Source organism: Helicoverpa armigera, chromosome 18 (assembly GCF_030705265.1).
Source record: "Helicoverpa armigera isolate CAAS_96S chromosome 18, ASM3070526v1, whole genome shotgun sequence".
In the NCBI taxonomy this organism is placed as follows: Eukaryota; Metazoa; Arthropoda; class Insecta; order Lepidoptera; family Noctuidae; genus Helicoverpa; species Helicoverpa armigera.
This window is the reverse complement of record NC_087137.1, coordinates 4,660,477-4,677,322: the sequence shown is the minus strand read 5'-3', so window position 1 is coordinate 4,677,322 and position 16,846 is coordinate 4,660,477. Positions and strand designations below refer to the sequence as shown.

At 37.1% G+C, this 16,846-nt stretch overlaps 1 protein-coding gene across 7 annotated transcripts in view; it reads right to left on the bottom strand.

Moving 5' to 3' along the window:
* The window catches only part of LOC110375414 (putative uncharacterized protein DDB_G0282133), a 30,168-nt gene that overhangs the window by 3,756 nt on the left and 9,566 nt on the right, over positions 1 to 16,846 (bottom strand). The window contains exons 1-7 of one of the 7 annotated variants that reach the window (XM_021333506.3): positions 14,105 to 14,921; positions 6,284 to 6,628; positions 5,676 to 5,705; positions 4,355 to 4,491; positions 3,440 to 3,639; positions 2,455 to 2,579; positions 2,157 to 2,304 (exon numbers count right to left, since the gene is read on the bottom strand). In XM_021333506.3, coding sequence (XP_021189181.2) covers positions 2,157 to 2,304; positions 2,455 to 2,579; positions 3,440 to 3,639; positions 4,355 to 4,491; positions 5,676 to 5,705; positions 6,284 to 6,628; positions 14,105 to 14,156 — 1,037 coding nt within the window. In that variant the 5' untranslated portion in view covers positions 14,157 to 14,921. Of the gene's footprint in view, positions 1 to 2,156; positions 2,305 to 2,454; positions 2,580 to 3,439; positions 3,640 to 4,354; positions 4,492 to 4,790; positions 5,644 to 5,675; positions 5,706 to 6,283; positions 6,629 to 12,958; positions 13,295 to 14,104; positions 14,922 to 16,846 lie in introns of those variants that run through there. The other 6 variants (XM_021333499.3, XM_021333500.3, XM_021333501.3 and 3 more) reach the window with 6 other exon arrangements.

The window sequence follows — 16,846 nt, the reverse complement described above, 5'->3', positions numbered from 1 at the left end:
CGATAAACGTTTGATACTCTTTATTATTTCTAGTTTGTTCACCCAACATTGTGTATTTTCTGTTTGACTTGTATATTTTTTGCATTCTCTTCTTATTACATCCTACTTTATCACCTGGCTTGTTCGATTCTGTTATTGATGGTAATTTAAATTGAGGAACTTTATCATCATCAGAATTATGTTCATCAGGTTTCTTTTCGTAAAATTTAAGTTCATAAACAGTTATATGTTCCATATCACAAATACTTCTATCAGATGTATTTTGAGCTGATACATCTTCATTCACATTTTCTGCGTTCTTCATCGCTTCACTAACTGTATTTCCAGCCCCTTCTAACAACTCCCTTAAATTGCTTTTTAATTCTTCAAATGTGTCAGAAAAATGATGTTTCGGTGACTCCTTGATGGTAGCCTGCGATGTTTGTTCATTAATAGCCTCAATAGAATTCGTTTTTGGAGTGTGAAAACTGTCTACGTCCTTTGCAACACTGGACCTATCTGGTTCCGTACGATCGTGACTCAATAATTTGTCTGTTATATGCATAAATTCTTCTAAGTCTGCTGGGTCTTCGATAAATTTTGTGTACGTCTCACCACTTCCATGTCGACACTCGATTTCATTGCTTTCAGTGATATGTTCATCAGACTTATTTTCTATCGAATCATTATATGATAATTCTACACTAACATCTTGCTCGTAATTTTCTTCAAAATGTTCTTCAGACAAACAGTGAATCTCTTCTTCTATTTTCTCACTAATCGAGTCCGTGTTTGAATCACTAATTTTAGGGATTTCAATTTCTATCTCTTCGTCAATTCTTAGATTTAAATTCATATCAATATTCTCTCGGTTTTTTAAATCCGTTACCGATTCCAACTCTTCAGGAATATAATTTCCAGAAGTGCTAGGAGTAACAACGGTACTGTCAAAATTTGGATTTATTAAAATATCACGCGTGACATATGAATCTCGTTCATAGTTTCTTTCGCAGGATCCAAGTATAGTTGGATTTTTATAAAGTAACTCGACTTTCGGTTCGGAAGTTGTACTATTTTCAGTGTCCCGAGCACTTTTGTTGCCCTTTTTATTACTTTTACTTTTTCTAGCACTTTTTTTCTGGTCCAGGTTATCGTGGATTACACAGGGAACACATAAGAGTTCCGTATTGATTCCAATTGATTGTCGGTTTCGATCACTACGAGCAGTAGTGGAACATTCTTCGAGACTGTCTAGACTCATACTGGTTTCTTTAGTTACCTTTTTGCTTTTACTCTTATTTTTTTTATCCCTGTCAGTTCTGTTTTTTACAGGTTCAGATGTTTCAGATGGTGGTTTAGCTGAATTATTTTTCATGATGTGTGAGGCATTGCTTTCTTTGATATCGTCGCTTATTAATTTATCAATTTCGAGACTCTTTTCTTTGGTTGTCTTTCCAACATTGAACTTTTTTGGAACTGGTATCTGACTCTTATCACGGGAAATCTTTGTATCTTTCATATCATCGGTAATGCTTAGGCTTTTTTCGCTGTACTTGCTTACAATTTCTTCAAGTTTCTTCAACTGTTGTTGTTTTCTTGCAATTAATTTATTTTTTGGTTTGGTTTGTGTAATAATATTTTTGATATTTGGATCAGTATTGCTTTGCTGGACTTTTTTCCTAATAAGGTCAGTGGTACTTGGCTGCCTTTTTGTAATATTCAAATCCGTATTAACTGGGTGATTTTTGATACTAGGGTCTGCAGAACTCAGTTGTACTTTCTTAACAGATGGTTCAGGTTTGCTTTTGCTCTTCTTGACATTTGATTCTACTTTACTTTGTTGGGCTTTCTTGATATTTAGATCAGTGTTACTTGGTTCTCTTTTCTTTGTATTTTGATCAGAACAATTTTTTGTATTACTCTTGATTTGAGGGTCAGTATTACTTTGGTTGGCAGAGGATAGGCAGGGAGGATCTTGTTTTTTTCTATGGAAATAGGGGAAAGGAAGGGTAGAATCTTATTTCATTGCTGACATAGTAACAAACAAGGAGTCAGGAACTAAATCCGTGAAACTGTTTACTAAATAATAATGTAACAAAAAGTGGAGATCCTTCCTTTCCCCTTATTTATTACATGGCTTAATCGATGTGCAAATTGTAAGTATGAATTATAAGTACCTGGAGCTGCTAAGATCCCTAGCTAATCTGGCTTGCCTTGCCTTAACGTTGGCATCGCCTGAGGAGCTGTTCTGAGAGTTACGAGAGTTTCGTATCACTGGCATGTGTGGTGACGCCTCTTCGTGACAGTCGTTGCTAGATACCGACTCTGTAATTATTCAAACAAGAGCTAAATTGGTAAAGGGTTCGTTCTTATTAGTACTCATCTAAAATTCTGCTTAATGTATCCGGGTATTAACCGCCATTATTAAGGTCCAAGTATGCTGAACAAAACGTGAGTATTTAAACAATGTTTTACCTGAGGCTCTTGAACGTCCTTGTTTGTAGTCGCCATATTCCCGTGGCTGCGGAGGAGATACCCCGCGTGAGGAGTCCACGGATGCTGATCTACTGTTCGATGACTTGTCGCGAGTTTGTGAGGACCTGCAATTAAAACACCAGAAGATTGAAGGTATATTTTCGGATATAATATTTTTCTTGGTAGGAGCTAAATTCATGTATTTTTCCAATTAGACTGCCAGCTAATCTATGTATTGGTATTTTTAAATGTTATTTTTCAAAACCAGTATAATTAACGACAATCACATACGAAACAAATTCATAAACGTTGCAAAAAAATAAATATATAGTAACGTCTTAGTTCACAAGCTACATAATAACAAGTGTAAGTAAAAAAGTAATGATGGGTTATTATCAATAATGACAGTGACCAACGTTCGAGCGGAGATGTTTTAAATTGACTATGTCGGCTGCCGCGCACATCAATAGCTCTGTGGTTAAGTAGGCAACGTTGCAATGTTCGTGAGGCGGAACGGTTTTTTCAACGCCTCGGCTTCTAGTCTTCAGAGGAATTTAATTAATTCCCCTATGTCTTCTATTAAACTAGGATCGACTACAAAACCCTAAATCTAATGATGTGGAAGCCAAGCAGTGCGTTTTATTTTAGCAAATTGTAGGCATAAGCGATTGCATCAATTTCATGATAAATTAATTAATTGGACCTCATGTTACAATAACGAACATAATTTTCAATGTCTTCCATAAGAGTTTTAGGTACCTCTTATTTAGACTCGAGTGAATACATAATTACCTATAGGGGGCAATATTAGTACCTCTAAGAACTGAGATTTCAATCGCCAGATATTTTTTTCTGAAGAATATGTTCGTCTTTTTGTCAGCTTTTGTATAGAAAATATGTCATACCGCAATATTTTGTTCCTCAGATAGCAATTGACTGATAATTGAAAAATCGGCCCTAAATTTTATATCAATTGCGTACTGACCGTCGTCCGCGCACGGGCGGCGCCTTGTACTGCGTGCGCGCGTTGAGGCGCTGCTTGGCGTCGGCGATGTGCTGCGGCGGCTGCGCGGGCGCGGCGGGCAGGATCTTGGCCTTGTCGGCGCACCACTCCACGTGCCGCTCGAACGCGCGCACACCGAACGCGCGGTTGCAGTGCGGACATCTTTGCAGTTCCGCCATTGGCTGGAAAATTAAATATCAAACGTGAGATTTATTACATTCTCAGTCTATACTCTGACATTTAAAAAGGCACCAGGTACATCAATTAGTTGTAATTTAAAAATTAGGAGCCTTATTTTTCAGACAGTTTAAGATGGCAAAAAACACATCTCATATCGTAGGTATGGAATTCCAAGTTTGAGTGATTTCTTAATGCAATATTTTTGAATTGCCTCTAAAAGTAATTCTGTTACCTATCAATGTTTTTATTCTACTTACAAGGAAATATGTATATCTCATGCTTTCTTTCTAAATATGCTACTTAAATGTAATTTTCATTCCTTTGAATTCTAAAATGGAACAGAATAGAAGGTACTTATGGCTTCTTAGTTAAATATTAACATGACAGTTGGAGTTGGAACAACGTAGGTCATTAGCACTCACAAGTGAAAAGACTATTCAATATGTAAGGACTTATTTCCACAAATGGGTTTATTTTCTATTCCGTTTAAGTGTTTTAGACGGGACTTTCCTCAACTGACATTTACAAATGAACGGAACCTTTTTGTAAAGAATCTACATCTAAGCACATCCTACTTCATTTTGTGCTTACTGTTGATGAAACTGTTTTCTTCAGTCCACTATATCACGCGATCATTTGTTACAAATTCTCATACAATTCAGAAAAGATTTACGTTACAATTATTTTTAATTAACTAACAATACGGTTTGCAATTACCTTCGTGATAGCGTTTCTGACGGACTGTGGCTTAGGTTTTGGCGTCGGTTTCGCAGTGTTTGGCGGACTTTTCTCTAGGAACGGACTGTTTTCTGGAAGACCGAAGTTCTTTGGCAAATACTGCTCCAAATCTGTGCCTATAATGAGAACAAATAAATGCATTCGTACAGGTGCGTTTGGGCATATGTAGATGTATCTATTTACCCAATCGATATAGTTAAGTAATTTATAACATGCTCCAATCGGCAATCACACAAGCAATTACATATATATTTTATGTCATTCCAATAGACCTTGTATAAGTTTGTTAACTCTAAGTGATTTATTATGCAATATTACTTTCTACGCACACGGTGCTCATGTCACACAGATACATCTACTTAGATAAACATATTAACATCACTCTGTATTGCTACTTGACATAACACACGATTACCTCTAAGTCACACACACAAACAAACAGTGCACATTACTCAACGAATACAATTGAAACAGACAAAATTCATTGGACACACTTCACTAATTTGTAGAACAAACACTTGTAATGCCGCCAGATGTTCAGTAACAAGCCGTGACAGACATCCCATGCATTTCTAAAGACTTAATTAGAAACATGAGCCATGGTGCTTAGTATAATGACGATGACGGTTGCTTTACGAGGGCGGAGTTGCTAAACGTATGGGCAACTGACACAAACAAATATGCAAATATAGACCTCGTTGGAGTCGCGCTAGGATGTCATATTGTCATTGCAATACAATAAACATTTACATAAATATTTTTCTTAGCTTTGCTTTTGGCGGGTTAGGGGACTTTGGCGGTCATTCGTTTATCTTACCTCGATAAGTAATAAATAATTGTATATTATTACACAGGTTCATGAACTATCCAAACAATCTTCAAAAGTTAATAAGCCAACACCGTTATAAGAGAATTAATGTTGTCATGTTATTATGGTAACGAGAAGGTAATTTTAGTAATCTTTGTCTTTAAGATAGGGCGTGACATTTTCATCTCACGAATTTGACTTGAGTAGAACTTTAATGAACTTATATAAAGGTACTCTGGCTCGGTAATAACGATGATGTGCATGATAAAGATCAAAGAGAAAGATTAACTTGTCTCATCTCTGGCAGAAAGCTTGTCTCGATGAATACAAAAACAAGTTGTTTTGTTGGAACTGTACCTATGTAAAGTATCACGAGCATGTATAATGCAGTAGTAGGTGTGTGGCTGTGTTAGTAAAACGTTCACATACAATGGCAAGGAGTCACAGTTAAATATGAATGGCAGGGAATATGTAAACCGTTCACCCACTCACCGGAATTAGCACCGTTCGCCGCGGTCAGCCCTTATTACCCACAACAACAAAGGAAACGTCAATATACATACTAAATATAAATCATGCTTATATCAAAACAATATAAACTACTTACTAATATAAAAATAAAGACTTTTACTACAACTCATCTACCTCAGTCAAATAAAATCATCAAAAAAAGTTCAATGTTGGGGTCATGCAAGTCAAGATCTGTAAGAGCAATTGGAAGGTATAATTGTTTAGATACAAAATAAAACGCAAGACTATGAGTAAAAAAAAAACAAAAGAAAAATGAGTTAGTGAACCCAGAACCTTCAATCAATCCTATCTCATACAATACTAAACAACTTCACTTCATATTAACTACTTATTCAGATTTGTGGTCGATGACCCTACATATGTATGATATTCCCCTAAAATGCCAAACAATCCATATTTGTTTATACATATTTAGACATACAATTTATTTTATTCCATTCATCGTATCGTATCTTTTATTAAGCATGTGATATATCAACCTAAACGCAGTAAGCGTCCATATATGCATCTAAAAAGTTTTTAGCTTTGGAAGAGAACGAAGAGAAGATAAATAAGCAAAACAAACACACCTTCTCGCCTCTGTCTGGAGGAGTCAAAAGTTTTCCTTTTCTTCACCGTCATCTTTTCACATATCTTAACATGTTTGGCCAGTGACTGTGGGACGAAGGTCCGTCCGCAAACAGCACATGGCATGAGAGGCAGGGGCGCGGCTGGTTCTGGCGCGACCGGAGCCACGGGGTGCGTGGGCACCGGCGGTGAGGGCGGCGGCCCGGCTCGACTCGGCGGCGGAGTCCTGAGGATCGGCCGGAATGAATCATCGTTGGGGCCGGGAACCGGGGACGCCGCCCCCACCGGCTCTGGAGACGGTGAACGTGAAGACTTCGAAGAATGCTCTTGTTGAAGTTGCCGTTTGCCTGGAAAGAGGAAATCGAGACACATTTAATGAAGGGAGTCTAGTAATTTCTTTAATATCGGTAGGCGTGTTTGGGTAAAACGACATCGAGAGAAGAATATATCGTGTATCTGGTATGAAGTTGGTCGACTTTATGGTCCTCAATCCTACCGATTGACCACTTGCAATAAAGGATATAGTTTTAGAATAGAAGTGAGTCTAGATGCTCCTCGTGAACTATTAAACCTTTGTCTGTTGATATTATTGTAGGTCTCAGTTTACTGTTTGAATTTAAAATATTTTTAAGTTTAAGAACAAATGTTTAACTATTGTCATGTCAAGTAAGGAGCGTTGAACCCAAGGGTGAGCGACCTCTAAACAGAATAAGGAATAAGAGGGCTTTGTCTTTAGTCCTACACAGACAATTTCGCGCAAGCGATTTAAGTTTAACATCCCCTCAAACTGTCATATCAAACAGTTTTAAGTAATAAAGCCAGAAACAACACCCACTTAGTCAGTGTGACATCACATTACTGAAATGGGAGAGTTAAAATAATAACAGCAAACGGTACACGAATGTTCAGTTAGAAACCTAACATAAAAGATGACTTGTTAGTAATGAGGAACATCTGTTTAATGATCCTTATTTTGAAATTATGTAATTACGTTAAATGAAGCTTCACAATATAAGCCTTGAAAGGTCTTTACAATAAAGCAAAAGGCAAAGGGCATATCGAATCACCTAGTGCATTATAATTTGTACATCATTACGGTAATCTTTTTACTTTCACATAAATGACAACTTTGTTGCACTTAAAGACCTATTGATCGGCGATCCCTTAGTACCGGATCCGGATGGCATGTTTAATGTAACCGCGATGCAATACCACAAATCTTTACTACTAAGGTTGAAGAATTTTTATGTACAAAATATGTATATTACGTCCAAAATATTGGTAGACCATCCATGTAGAACACGTAAAAATTTTGCCGTAGATTTCAAAGTTAGAAAAATAATGTAGACTTTACAATAAAAACGCAGTTTGAATTCAATCTCAATACGTTTAAGCCAGAACAAATCGGAATACAAAAAGTTTTTTTGCAAAACATTCATAAGCTAGATTCGTGACATAAGCAGTGGGTACCGTTTCAAGGTTACACCAAAAATTCCTCGAGTGTAGCCGATAAGCCGAGGCTCGTGGAGTGGTTATTTAAAAATTAAAATACAAAAAAGCCTTCATTCATCGTCAAACTCATGCAAGGGCGAATAGCATGTAAACATGACGCAAGCCAGCGACCACAACCTCTATATCGATTAGTTCAATTACAGGCTAGGTCACGCAACCGCCAGCTAAATAAAACTGTTCCCTAAATGTCGCCAGACGCTACAGCTTGAAAACTGTGGCTCATACAAAGCTTACGAGTATCAAAAGAGCAAATTACTTGACAAAGGCACCGGTTAAAAGCAACGTAGGCGGGCGATAATGAAGAGGGGACACTTGACCTCAAACAACAGAGATAAAGGATAGGATGAAGCGATTTCATTCGTCCATTTTATCATCCATTATTATAATCCTTTGCAAATGGGTCGATACTGTGAATATAACTGTTAAAATAGATGTTACGAGTGGCAATATTCAAATTGCGCAGCTCTGAGTGGAGAGACTAGATAATGCCTAGCTAACTTGCATGATCTGCATTTTTATAAAGTTCCTGCCGATACAAGAGAACAAGCCTTAAGGAATTACCATGTTCAATTTCACTCCGGCTGCTAATTAATTCTACTATGTGGATGTTAAACGGCCGCTTCCTTTCGTAATCATATTCGTAAACGATTAATATTCCGGTTTCATTGATACGTCAACCGGTATTAAGGTTATGTGTAATCCATAGAGAACATATCGTTATAAACCGGTAGAACCCGACCAATAATTTTTATGTGGTTACTTGTCAATCGGATGGATGCTAATTTTGCTCAATTTCAGGTAATATAGAACATAAGAACTGGAGAGCAACGTAGGTGAATGTCAGATAAAGGCAGGTATTATTTTTTACAGTTATTTAGGCAGTCAGGTACCTAGAAGCTCGATGGTGTGGGAAACGGAATTGGTCATAATAAGTAATTGTTATTTTACTAAATGTAATCATAGCGTATGACCTGCCACTGCCTAGCCCTTTCAGGTAAAGTCGACTACAGCAATCCTCAATCTGCGTGTGGCTACAACCTGGCACTTATCAATCCACTATGCTGAATGCCTTTCTACCAGTAAGTATCGAGAATGAAAATAATGTGACGCGTACATTACTTGTAATAACAAATTGTAAAAGTGGTTTCACATAAACATATCTCAATCTAAGCCTGTTAACCCAAACAAAAGGTGCATTTTATGTGCAATAAATCATAAATACCATCGATAAGACGGGTTGCGGCCGGGTGGCTGAACTCGCAGCAGCGCAGGCGCATCCCGTTCGAGGGCATTCAAGTAGCACGCATGACTCGACTACTAATTGACTTAAGTCGGTTTCGGTAAAACAGTTCTCTAGTTTAAAATAGGAACATCTCGATAATTTAGGAGGAACCGGACGACTGCGGCCCGATTCAACTAATTTATTTTTGGCACCAATGGGCCGGTCTATGAAAACGTTCTTTAAAAGACACTCATCTTTAGTTCAAACTTTATTTTAATAGGTGTGTGTGTGTGTGTGTGAATTAATACATATAAATGCTAATTAACTTTACTCTCATGAGCTCGTCGTGCATAAACAAAAACAGGCAATTATGAAGATAAATAAGTAATAGTACCTTTATAAATGATTCTACATTTGTAAATACAGCACAACATCACAGACGTTAAAACTTAGCATCCTCAATTCCAAGGTTAAATAAGCAAAAAATACGTATACTTAAAATTCAGAGACTGTCGAGGGAATTCACCAATTTTAACCTTTCCGAGAATATGTTCGCTGTTCCCAATATTAAAGAGCGTAAATCCTATATGCGGTACACGGTACATCAAGTGACGCGTGCCATGAACACAAATTGATACAGGTTTCATTTAACGTTGGGGCTGTTAACAAGCGGACCGCTGTCTGCCGGCGTACGGCGTACGGCCGTACACACACGTACTACATCAAAGGATTCAGTGCAAGTAATGAGCGGAAAGCAACTGATGAACTTCGATAAGGAATGCGGCAGAACTACATTTGCAGCTGTGAATAAAATAGCGTTTACAGCGATGAATCAAACTGCATGGGAAAACAGGAACAATGATAAGTATGCCAGTTAAATACACTGCAGCACTATGCATAGTTTTCCTAAAATAGACTTTACGTTATGTATAAAATGTCAAGCTAATCTACCATATATTGTACGGCAAATATAATTGCAAGCACGACGCGAGCCGACCTGAATACCTTCCACTATCGCGACGGAGGAGGAACCAGATCACATAAATTGTTTGATTTTGTATTAAGTTGCTAACAACCCTAATCACATTTTTGATAACAAGTCATGTTAAAGAGATCATAAATTAAATTGATTACCACGGTGGTTCGCCGTTTAAGCATTAGGGAAAGATCCTAGAAATAAATTGTGAATGTTTAGATTCCCTGGTAATGAAACACCAATTAGAGTCCGTAAGCGGCCAATAAGTTTCATTTATAGGAGGGTAGAACATAGGTAGCGAACGTGTCGAGTGAGGGTTAGGGTGACAGGTACTTGTCAGTGCCTGGCACAGAATGTTATGCACGAAATCCGGAGGTGCTCCTATGGGGGGCATCGTCTTAGTAAAAGTTGAATGCTTTCAAGTTCAGTGTAAAGCAATATGCGTAAGACATAAGATTTCCAGAAATAGATCCGGATTGCTGTGCGCCATCTTTAAATAGAATGTTGGATAACCACTAATTAACTTTATAGTGCATCCACACGAACCAAAGGCATGCTACGAAAAAACGTACTTTACCTACAACATGCTTAATTATCTTGTGCTGGATTGTTCTTATTGATAATCTTGGTATAATGCTCACTAAAGATGTCCATAAGTTAGCACGGATTTTAGAATTGGTAAAATAAATCCATTAATATTCCAGCCATACCAACCAGCCGGATAACGTTCAACAGAATAAAATATTAAAGCCAATGTTTATGATGAATCTATTAACACATGAAAAAAACGATTTAAGAAAATTATGAAATTTTGGCTATAAGAGACAAAATTGTTGTGTGATGTAATAATTTTCATTAGAGAAGAAAGCGTGTCTGTGCTATGAACTTTAATTATGAGCCACAAATCGCGTGAAGAATGCAATAAAGCACGAAATTACTTCCTACCTGAGCAAACATTGCGGTCGAAGATTACTTACATGGAGAAATATACTTTTTACCATTATAGCTTCGATCAAAATTATCGTATCATGACGTGATCATTTACACCTACTGGCTCGTCCAACTTTGGAAAATATTGTGATACCCGAAGAGAATTCATGATTAATGGTCGTCCACTTATGAAGACGAAAATCTCAATTGGAAACGACAAAGATTTTTACCGTTTGCAGATTTTTCGATTATATAGATAGATAGATAGATAGATAGATAGATATATTCTTTATTATGCACACCAATTAAAAAATAACAAGAACAAACAAAAATATATATATACTGAGACTACAAAACGGGTTTCGTATTAATGATAGCTTTGTGATAGTACTTCCAAATAGACTATTAGTCCAGTTTGTTAAGTTCCCATCCACGCATTGTTCATCAATTTGCAGCGACTCACGACCTTGCTTGACATGGGAACGAAAGTGACCGGCAAGTTACATGAAAGAAATATTACAAGCGAAGCTTTAGAAATATCAGACACTTTCATACGAAAGGTTATATTGTAGCCGTGAGAATTACCGTATGCAAACAACTGGACGTACCTGTGCGAGATAACGTATGGGAGTTTACTCGGTTACTCGGTTCGTTCACGCCTCTTACGTAAATAAAGGTCAAGCAAGTTCGGCCATACGACGTTTTGAAGAAATCTCCAAAGTAGAGTAATTATATCTTCATTGAGTTTAGTAAGTTGTTTTAGCTTGGGTCCCTGTGTCAAATGTAATGAATCTTCCGTCAATCAAGCAGTTTTTAGAGAAATCGCGGTGTTTGTTACAAGTGACCATTCATATTACATATTTTTTCAGAGCTGGACAGTTACAAATTAAGAGCAATCAGTGAAAGTATAATTAATGATAGGTCTATCTGAAGTTATTGCATCAATAAACAAATAGAAATCTGTATCTTCACGGCGTGTGGCGCCGTTGCGTTGTTCATTGCTCTGATTCCGTATCATAAGACGCTGATGAAAACTAATATCGTGATCTCAAATATCTTGTCGGAATTGTTCGAATGCGGTGATATCGTCGCGTCGCGGCGCAAATATTATGTTCCGAATTGAGATTTCACAATCGCGTTTTATCGAACTATGTGCACGAAGTCTTCGAGCAGACTCATTTGATCAACGCGCCGTATCTGCCTGATGAACATAACTTTTAGCAATTGAATTTTATTGAATGTTAATTCTTTACGCATGTGTAAGCGTGGGTAGCAGACACCCAATCGAGGTTTTCAATCCTACAAGGCATATTTATTTCTTCAGAATTGTAGCTTGTACAGCAACAGGAGAAGTAAATAATAAGATTTTCAAAATTAAAACAATACAATGGGATGACGTAGCGTCAACTGACATTTGACCGGCCAACCTGAGAGACGTATTGTAGCTACCTATACAATTTATAATAACCATAATGAATAGTTATTATTACTCATAGCCTGTAAGAAAAAGTCACAGCAATGTATTGTTGTTTCATGTTTCTATAAAACTTAAAGATAAATTAATAGATTTCATCTTAATAGGGGCATTGAAGAGTTATCTCAATAATTAAGAAAGTGATCTCGTCGGGGACAAACGACCAGTTACATGGTGTGAAATGTGCTTGGAGACAATCCCAAAGAAACGGGAGCTATCAGCTAGCTAGATCATATCAAACAATTTGTCGAGGAAAATGCGCTTACTGAAACTCCCACGGAAGCTATCGTAGACCAAGTCAGACAATAGGAACCTGCGACCGTATTTACCACAGTCGTCCTACTATTAAGACGGTAGATGTCAGAGTTAAAAGTGATTAATGACCAACAAACTAATCAATTTACTCACAAAAGACACAACATAAACTTGTTCCTTGATTATAATAATAACGTTGAGAAGCCATTAAAAAGTAATAATATTGTTTAGACTGGCTGCCTGCCATTTAATCACAAAATAAACACACCAAATTGACAAAACATGCAAATAGTGACCGGAAAACTTACTTTTTTTGCGGCGAATCCTAAAACCGCAAAGCATGATGAATATAATGTTAAACCGCGGTAATATCCACACAAACAAGCAACACTGAGAACATTATCTTAAGCACTGAACTTAAAACACACAGTAAGCAGTTGGTTTCAGTATTCACAGTACGAGCACCACGTGCTTATCAGTATTGTTTTATGCCTAGACCAATGGTACCTACATGTGGTAAGTCACTGGTTGTGTTCAAGGTTTTTTCAACGAATGAGTTAATTTAATTTGTTTTTATCATCGCCGTTCCTTTCAATATTGTGGTTAAACAAGAATATTTTTAAAACTTGTTTAATTTACGAGTAATAATGTACTCGGGTTTTTGTTAATTATCAAAGATCAAATGACGTCAAGAGTAACTATTATAAACAACTTCGGGTAATTTTAAACTGAAATGACAGATAAGTAAGAATATTATTGAATTTGTGTTCATTGACATTAGGTGAGCAAGTATGTCATCTAATAAAAGCTGGTAAACTTCCCAAGTGAAGCAAAGAAAAGGGCAAAGTTGAGGCTGAGCGACCGTTACAAAATCATTAAATGCACCGCCCATCTCTCACCATACCAGTTCAAGATATTACCAGGCTTTTTATAATAGCATCGGCTCGTTTGTTGTTAAAAATCAAAGAGCAGCAGCTGTACATCGCGAACAGGGTCACAATGAATGCAATAAAAAAATGTGACAGTTGCTCCAGCTGCGTACTTGCGCAAAGAACTGCCGGCTGACACTATTCCGAGTTACTCTTCGTTCAGACCAGTCAACATGCCAACGGCACAATTAAACATACAACGATAACTTACAATTAACGTGAAAATACAATCCAATGATCATTCATTATGAATTTAGAGAACGTAATTAGAAATTTAAAACAAAATTAGGAAAAAAGCAATTGATACAATTGAATGAATATTTATGGATCCAACAATGATTGCAGTTGTTGCATGTATTTCATTTTTGCAAAGCACGAATTATTTATTAGGACGAGTTTATAGACATATTTTAGTAAACGACAGACAATTGCTTGAAATGAAGTTATTTAAGAGATAAAAATATTGTTAACTGTTAAGCCGTTATAGTAATATGTGCTTAAACTTGAAATTAAAACAATATTTACCTTTCTTGGAGCCGAATATCGACTTGAGCTTTGATAAAGTCCTCTTCTTCATTTTAGGGAATACTTCTTACAATACTTAATTCTTTCCACAAGTGTTGTAGACATCGGTTTACAACCGACAGAAATACATTCGACACTACGTCCTAAAGTTTTTCAGACGATCTCGACTTTTTGCTCCTTTTGCCGCTCTTATTTCCGTGCTACGAAAATAGTCCTAACGCAACACTTGCATCGCCGCGCAGACGCATCACTCATACGCATATTACGTTTAAACACGAAACTCTTCACTTAATGTTTTTTGTAACACGCATAAAACCCATACCCCCAACGGCAGAAAAAAACACTCATAACCTCATGTGTGAAACCGATTTTTTGCCAAAACAAACACATCCATTGCCCATTTTTGGTTATCTTTTAACTTATCTCACTCACTATCAATATAAAGGCTCACGTCATGTCAGGTGATAACGTGTTAAATATCTAAATTAAATATAAATTACGCGCACAGGTTTACGACTCGGGATCGAGCGGAGTACTGAAGTCTTGAAAATTATTTCTTCCATATAAGATAATATGCAGTGATAGGCGTAACAATTCAAAGAAAAACACAATGGTGTTACACAACTTGCTGACCGCTCACGAGTATGGAACGGTACAACCACCGAGCAAACAAGATAAAACTTTCAGGCAGGAACCATCACTGTGACGCCTATTCTTGGTCGTGCTGCGAACGCAACTAAACACGCAGCGGCGCACGCGCAACACACGAGAATAATAGAGAGCTTGACCGGCATACGCTATACTGTCACAAAAATTGACAAACTTTGAGTCCCCTTCCGTTTACAGAATCCCATTTCCGTCGGAATTCAATCAACCGGAGAAATGTATGGAACTCGTTAGCAATATTTGGATATACAGGCGACACAGCGCTGACAACACCGGAGGCAACGTATCCGCCGACTTCTTTTTAAAAATGGAATTTAACGAATGGCACTTTCGGGAAGAGCGACGATTCAAATCGGGATAATGGGCTTGGACTACGTATAAATTACTATGGGGTGCGAATGAAAAAAAGATATCGAGTTGTTCGGGTAGGGGAAGAAGGACAAAAGACGTGAAAAAAAAGGATTCGAAGCTCACATGGGAAGAATACCGTAGTAAGATTTGTGGGAACCTTGCAATATTTTTTTTAAATAAAAGATTGAATAAATAAATTCGAGATTGAGATTGTAATTTAAAAAATGATTTCTATAGTTATTGACACTAAACGAAGAATACTTTTATTCTAAGGACTCCTGTCCGTAATTACGACGACGACTTTAGATGCGACGTCGTTAACGGAAACATAATGCATCCTCTTTGAACCACCGACTAAATTGGTCCTGTTGAAAATTGCTTCCTTATTTTAAGCACATTATAACGAATTTATTATTGGTTCAATGAAGAGGACGCGTGACTAGACAATTTCAGCTTGCCTCATTCTGGCCTGTTAACGAGTTACATTGACACTTTGCAGAATACACTCGTAATTTGTCTAAAATGCTGTAGCATACCATGTCAAAGCTTTTTGTCGATTACATTCTCTACGCACGGCTTGTTTGCCCAGACTCCCATTTCGCAAAACAAACATGGTTGTTTATTCCGTGAAATATGCTAAGTCGTAAACGAATCATACATAGTTGTGACACAGTTAGCATATTCAGTGTTTGTTTAGGTTTACTTCATCCGACCGACGAGGAGTGCCACTTGCGAAATAATGTTCACACTGTAAAACAATTTACAAACCACATTCGACATGATACTCAATTGGTTAACGATGGAATGTGTAGTAGTGTATAGGGCATGAATAATTGGTCTATTGCATTCTTCTGGTTATTCTTACATAAGCGTTACAGAGTTTGGTTTCTGATGAAACAAAAAAAAAAAAGTTTTTTTTGAAAAGAAGTAAGATGAATTATATCTATCAACTTCAGATTATTCGAATGAAGAAGTTTTATATCAAATCGGCTAAACCAAAGTAGGAATGATAATAGGTTATTATTGTAGCATGCTTGGTGGACCACGGAATAGGTCAACCACGGCAGGCTTGACGAGAGAAAAGGAGGGAGAGAGTATAATGAATTCATTGCCGATTTCTGAGAGCATAATGCTCGAACAATCGCACGCAATGGTGCGCGTCCAACCGCTGTCTCACACTAGGTTGCGCATCCTGACATATCCACATTTTTGGAAGCTTCGGATGCGACGGTTGTACTAATCACAAAAAAGTAAGAGGCACAGTCTGTAAACATGCGAATCATTTATAAATTATAAATTTAAAAAAACCCCCGACCCAAAAAAAGTATGCAATAATTATGACAAAAGGTTAAAAACGCTAGACCCTATAAAAAGCAAAAAATAACTTTTAACACTACGTAAACTAAATTTTGTCGTGTCGGGGGACCGCTCTAATTCATTACTTTAGATACGCGTTTTTTTTTTAAACGAATGTTGTAATATCATTTTATTTATGCAAGTATTTATGAAGGTAAAAAGCGGTCCCCCGACACGTCAAAATTTAGTTTACGTAGTGTTAAAAGTTATTTTTTGCTTTTTATAGGGTTTAGCGTTTTTAACCTTTTGTCATAATTATTGCATACTTTTTTTGGGTCGGGGGTTTTTTTAAAGGACAATGGGCACTTTGTATGGGATTTGGTACCCGCTCCAACAGTAACGTATGATATATCATTAGAAAGGTATTAA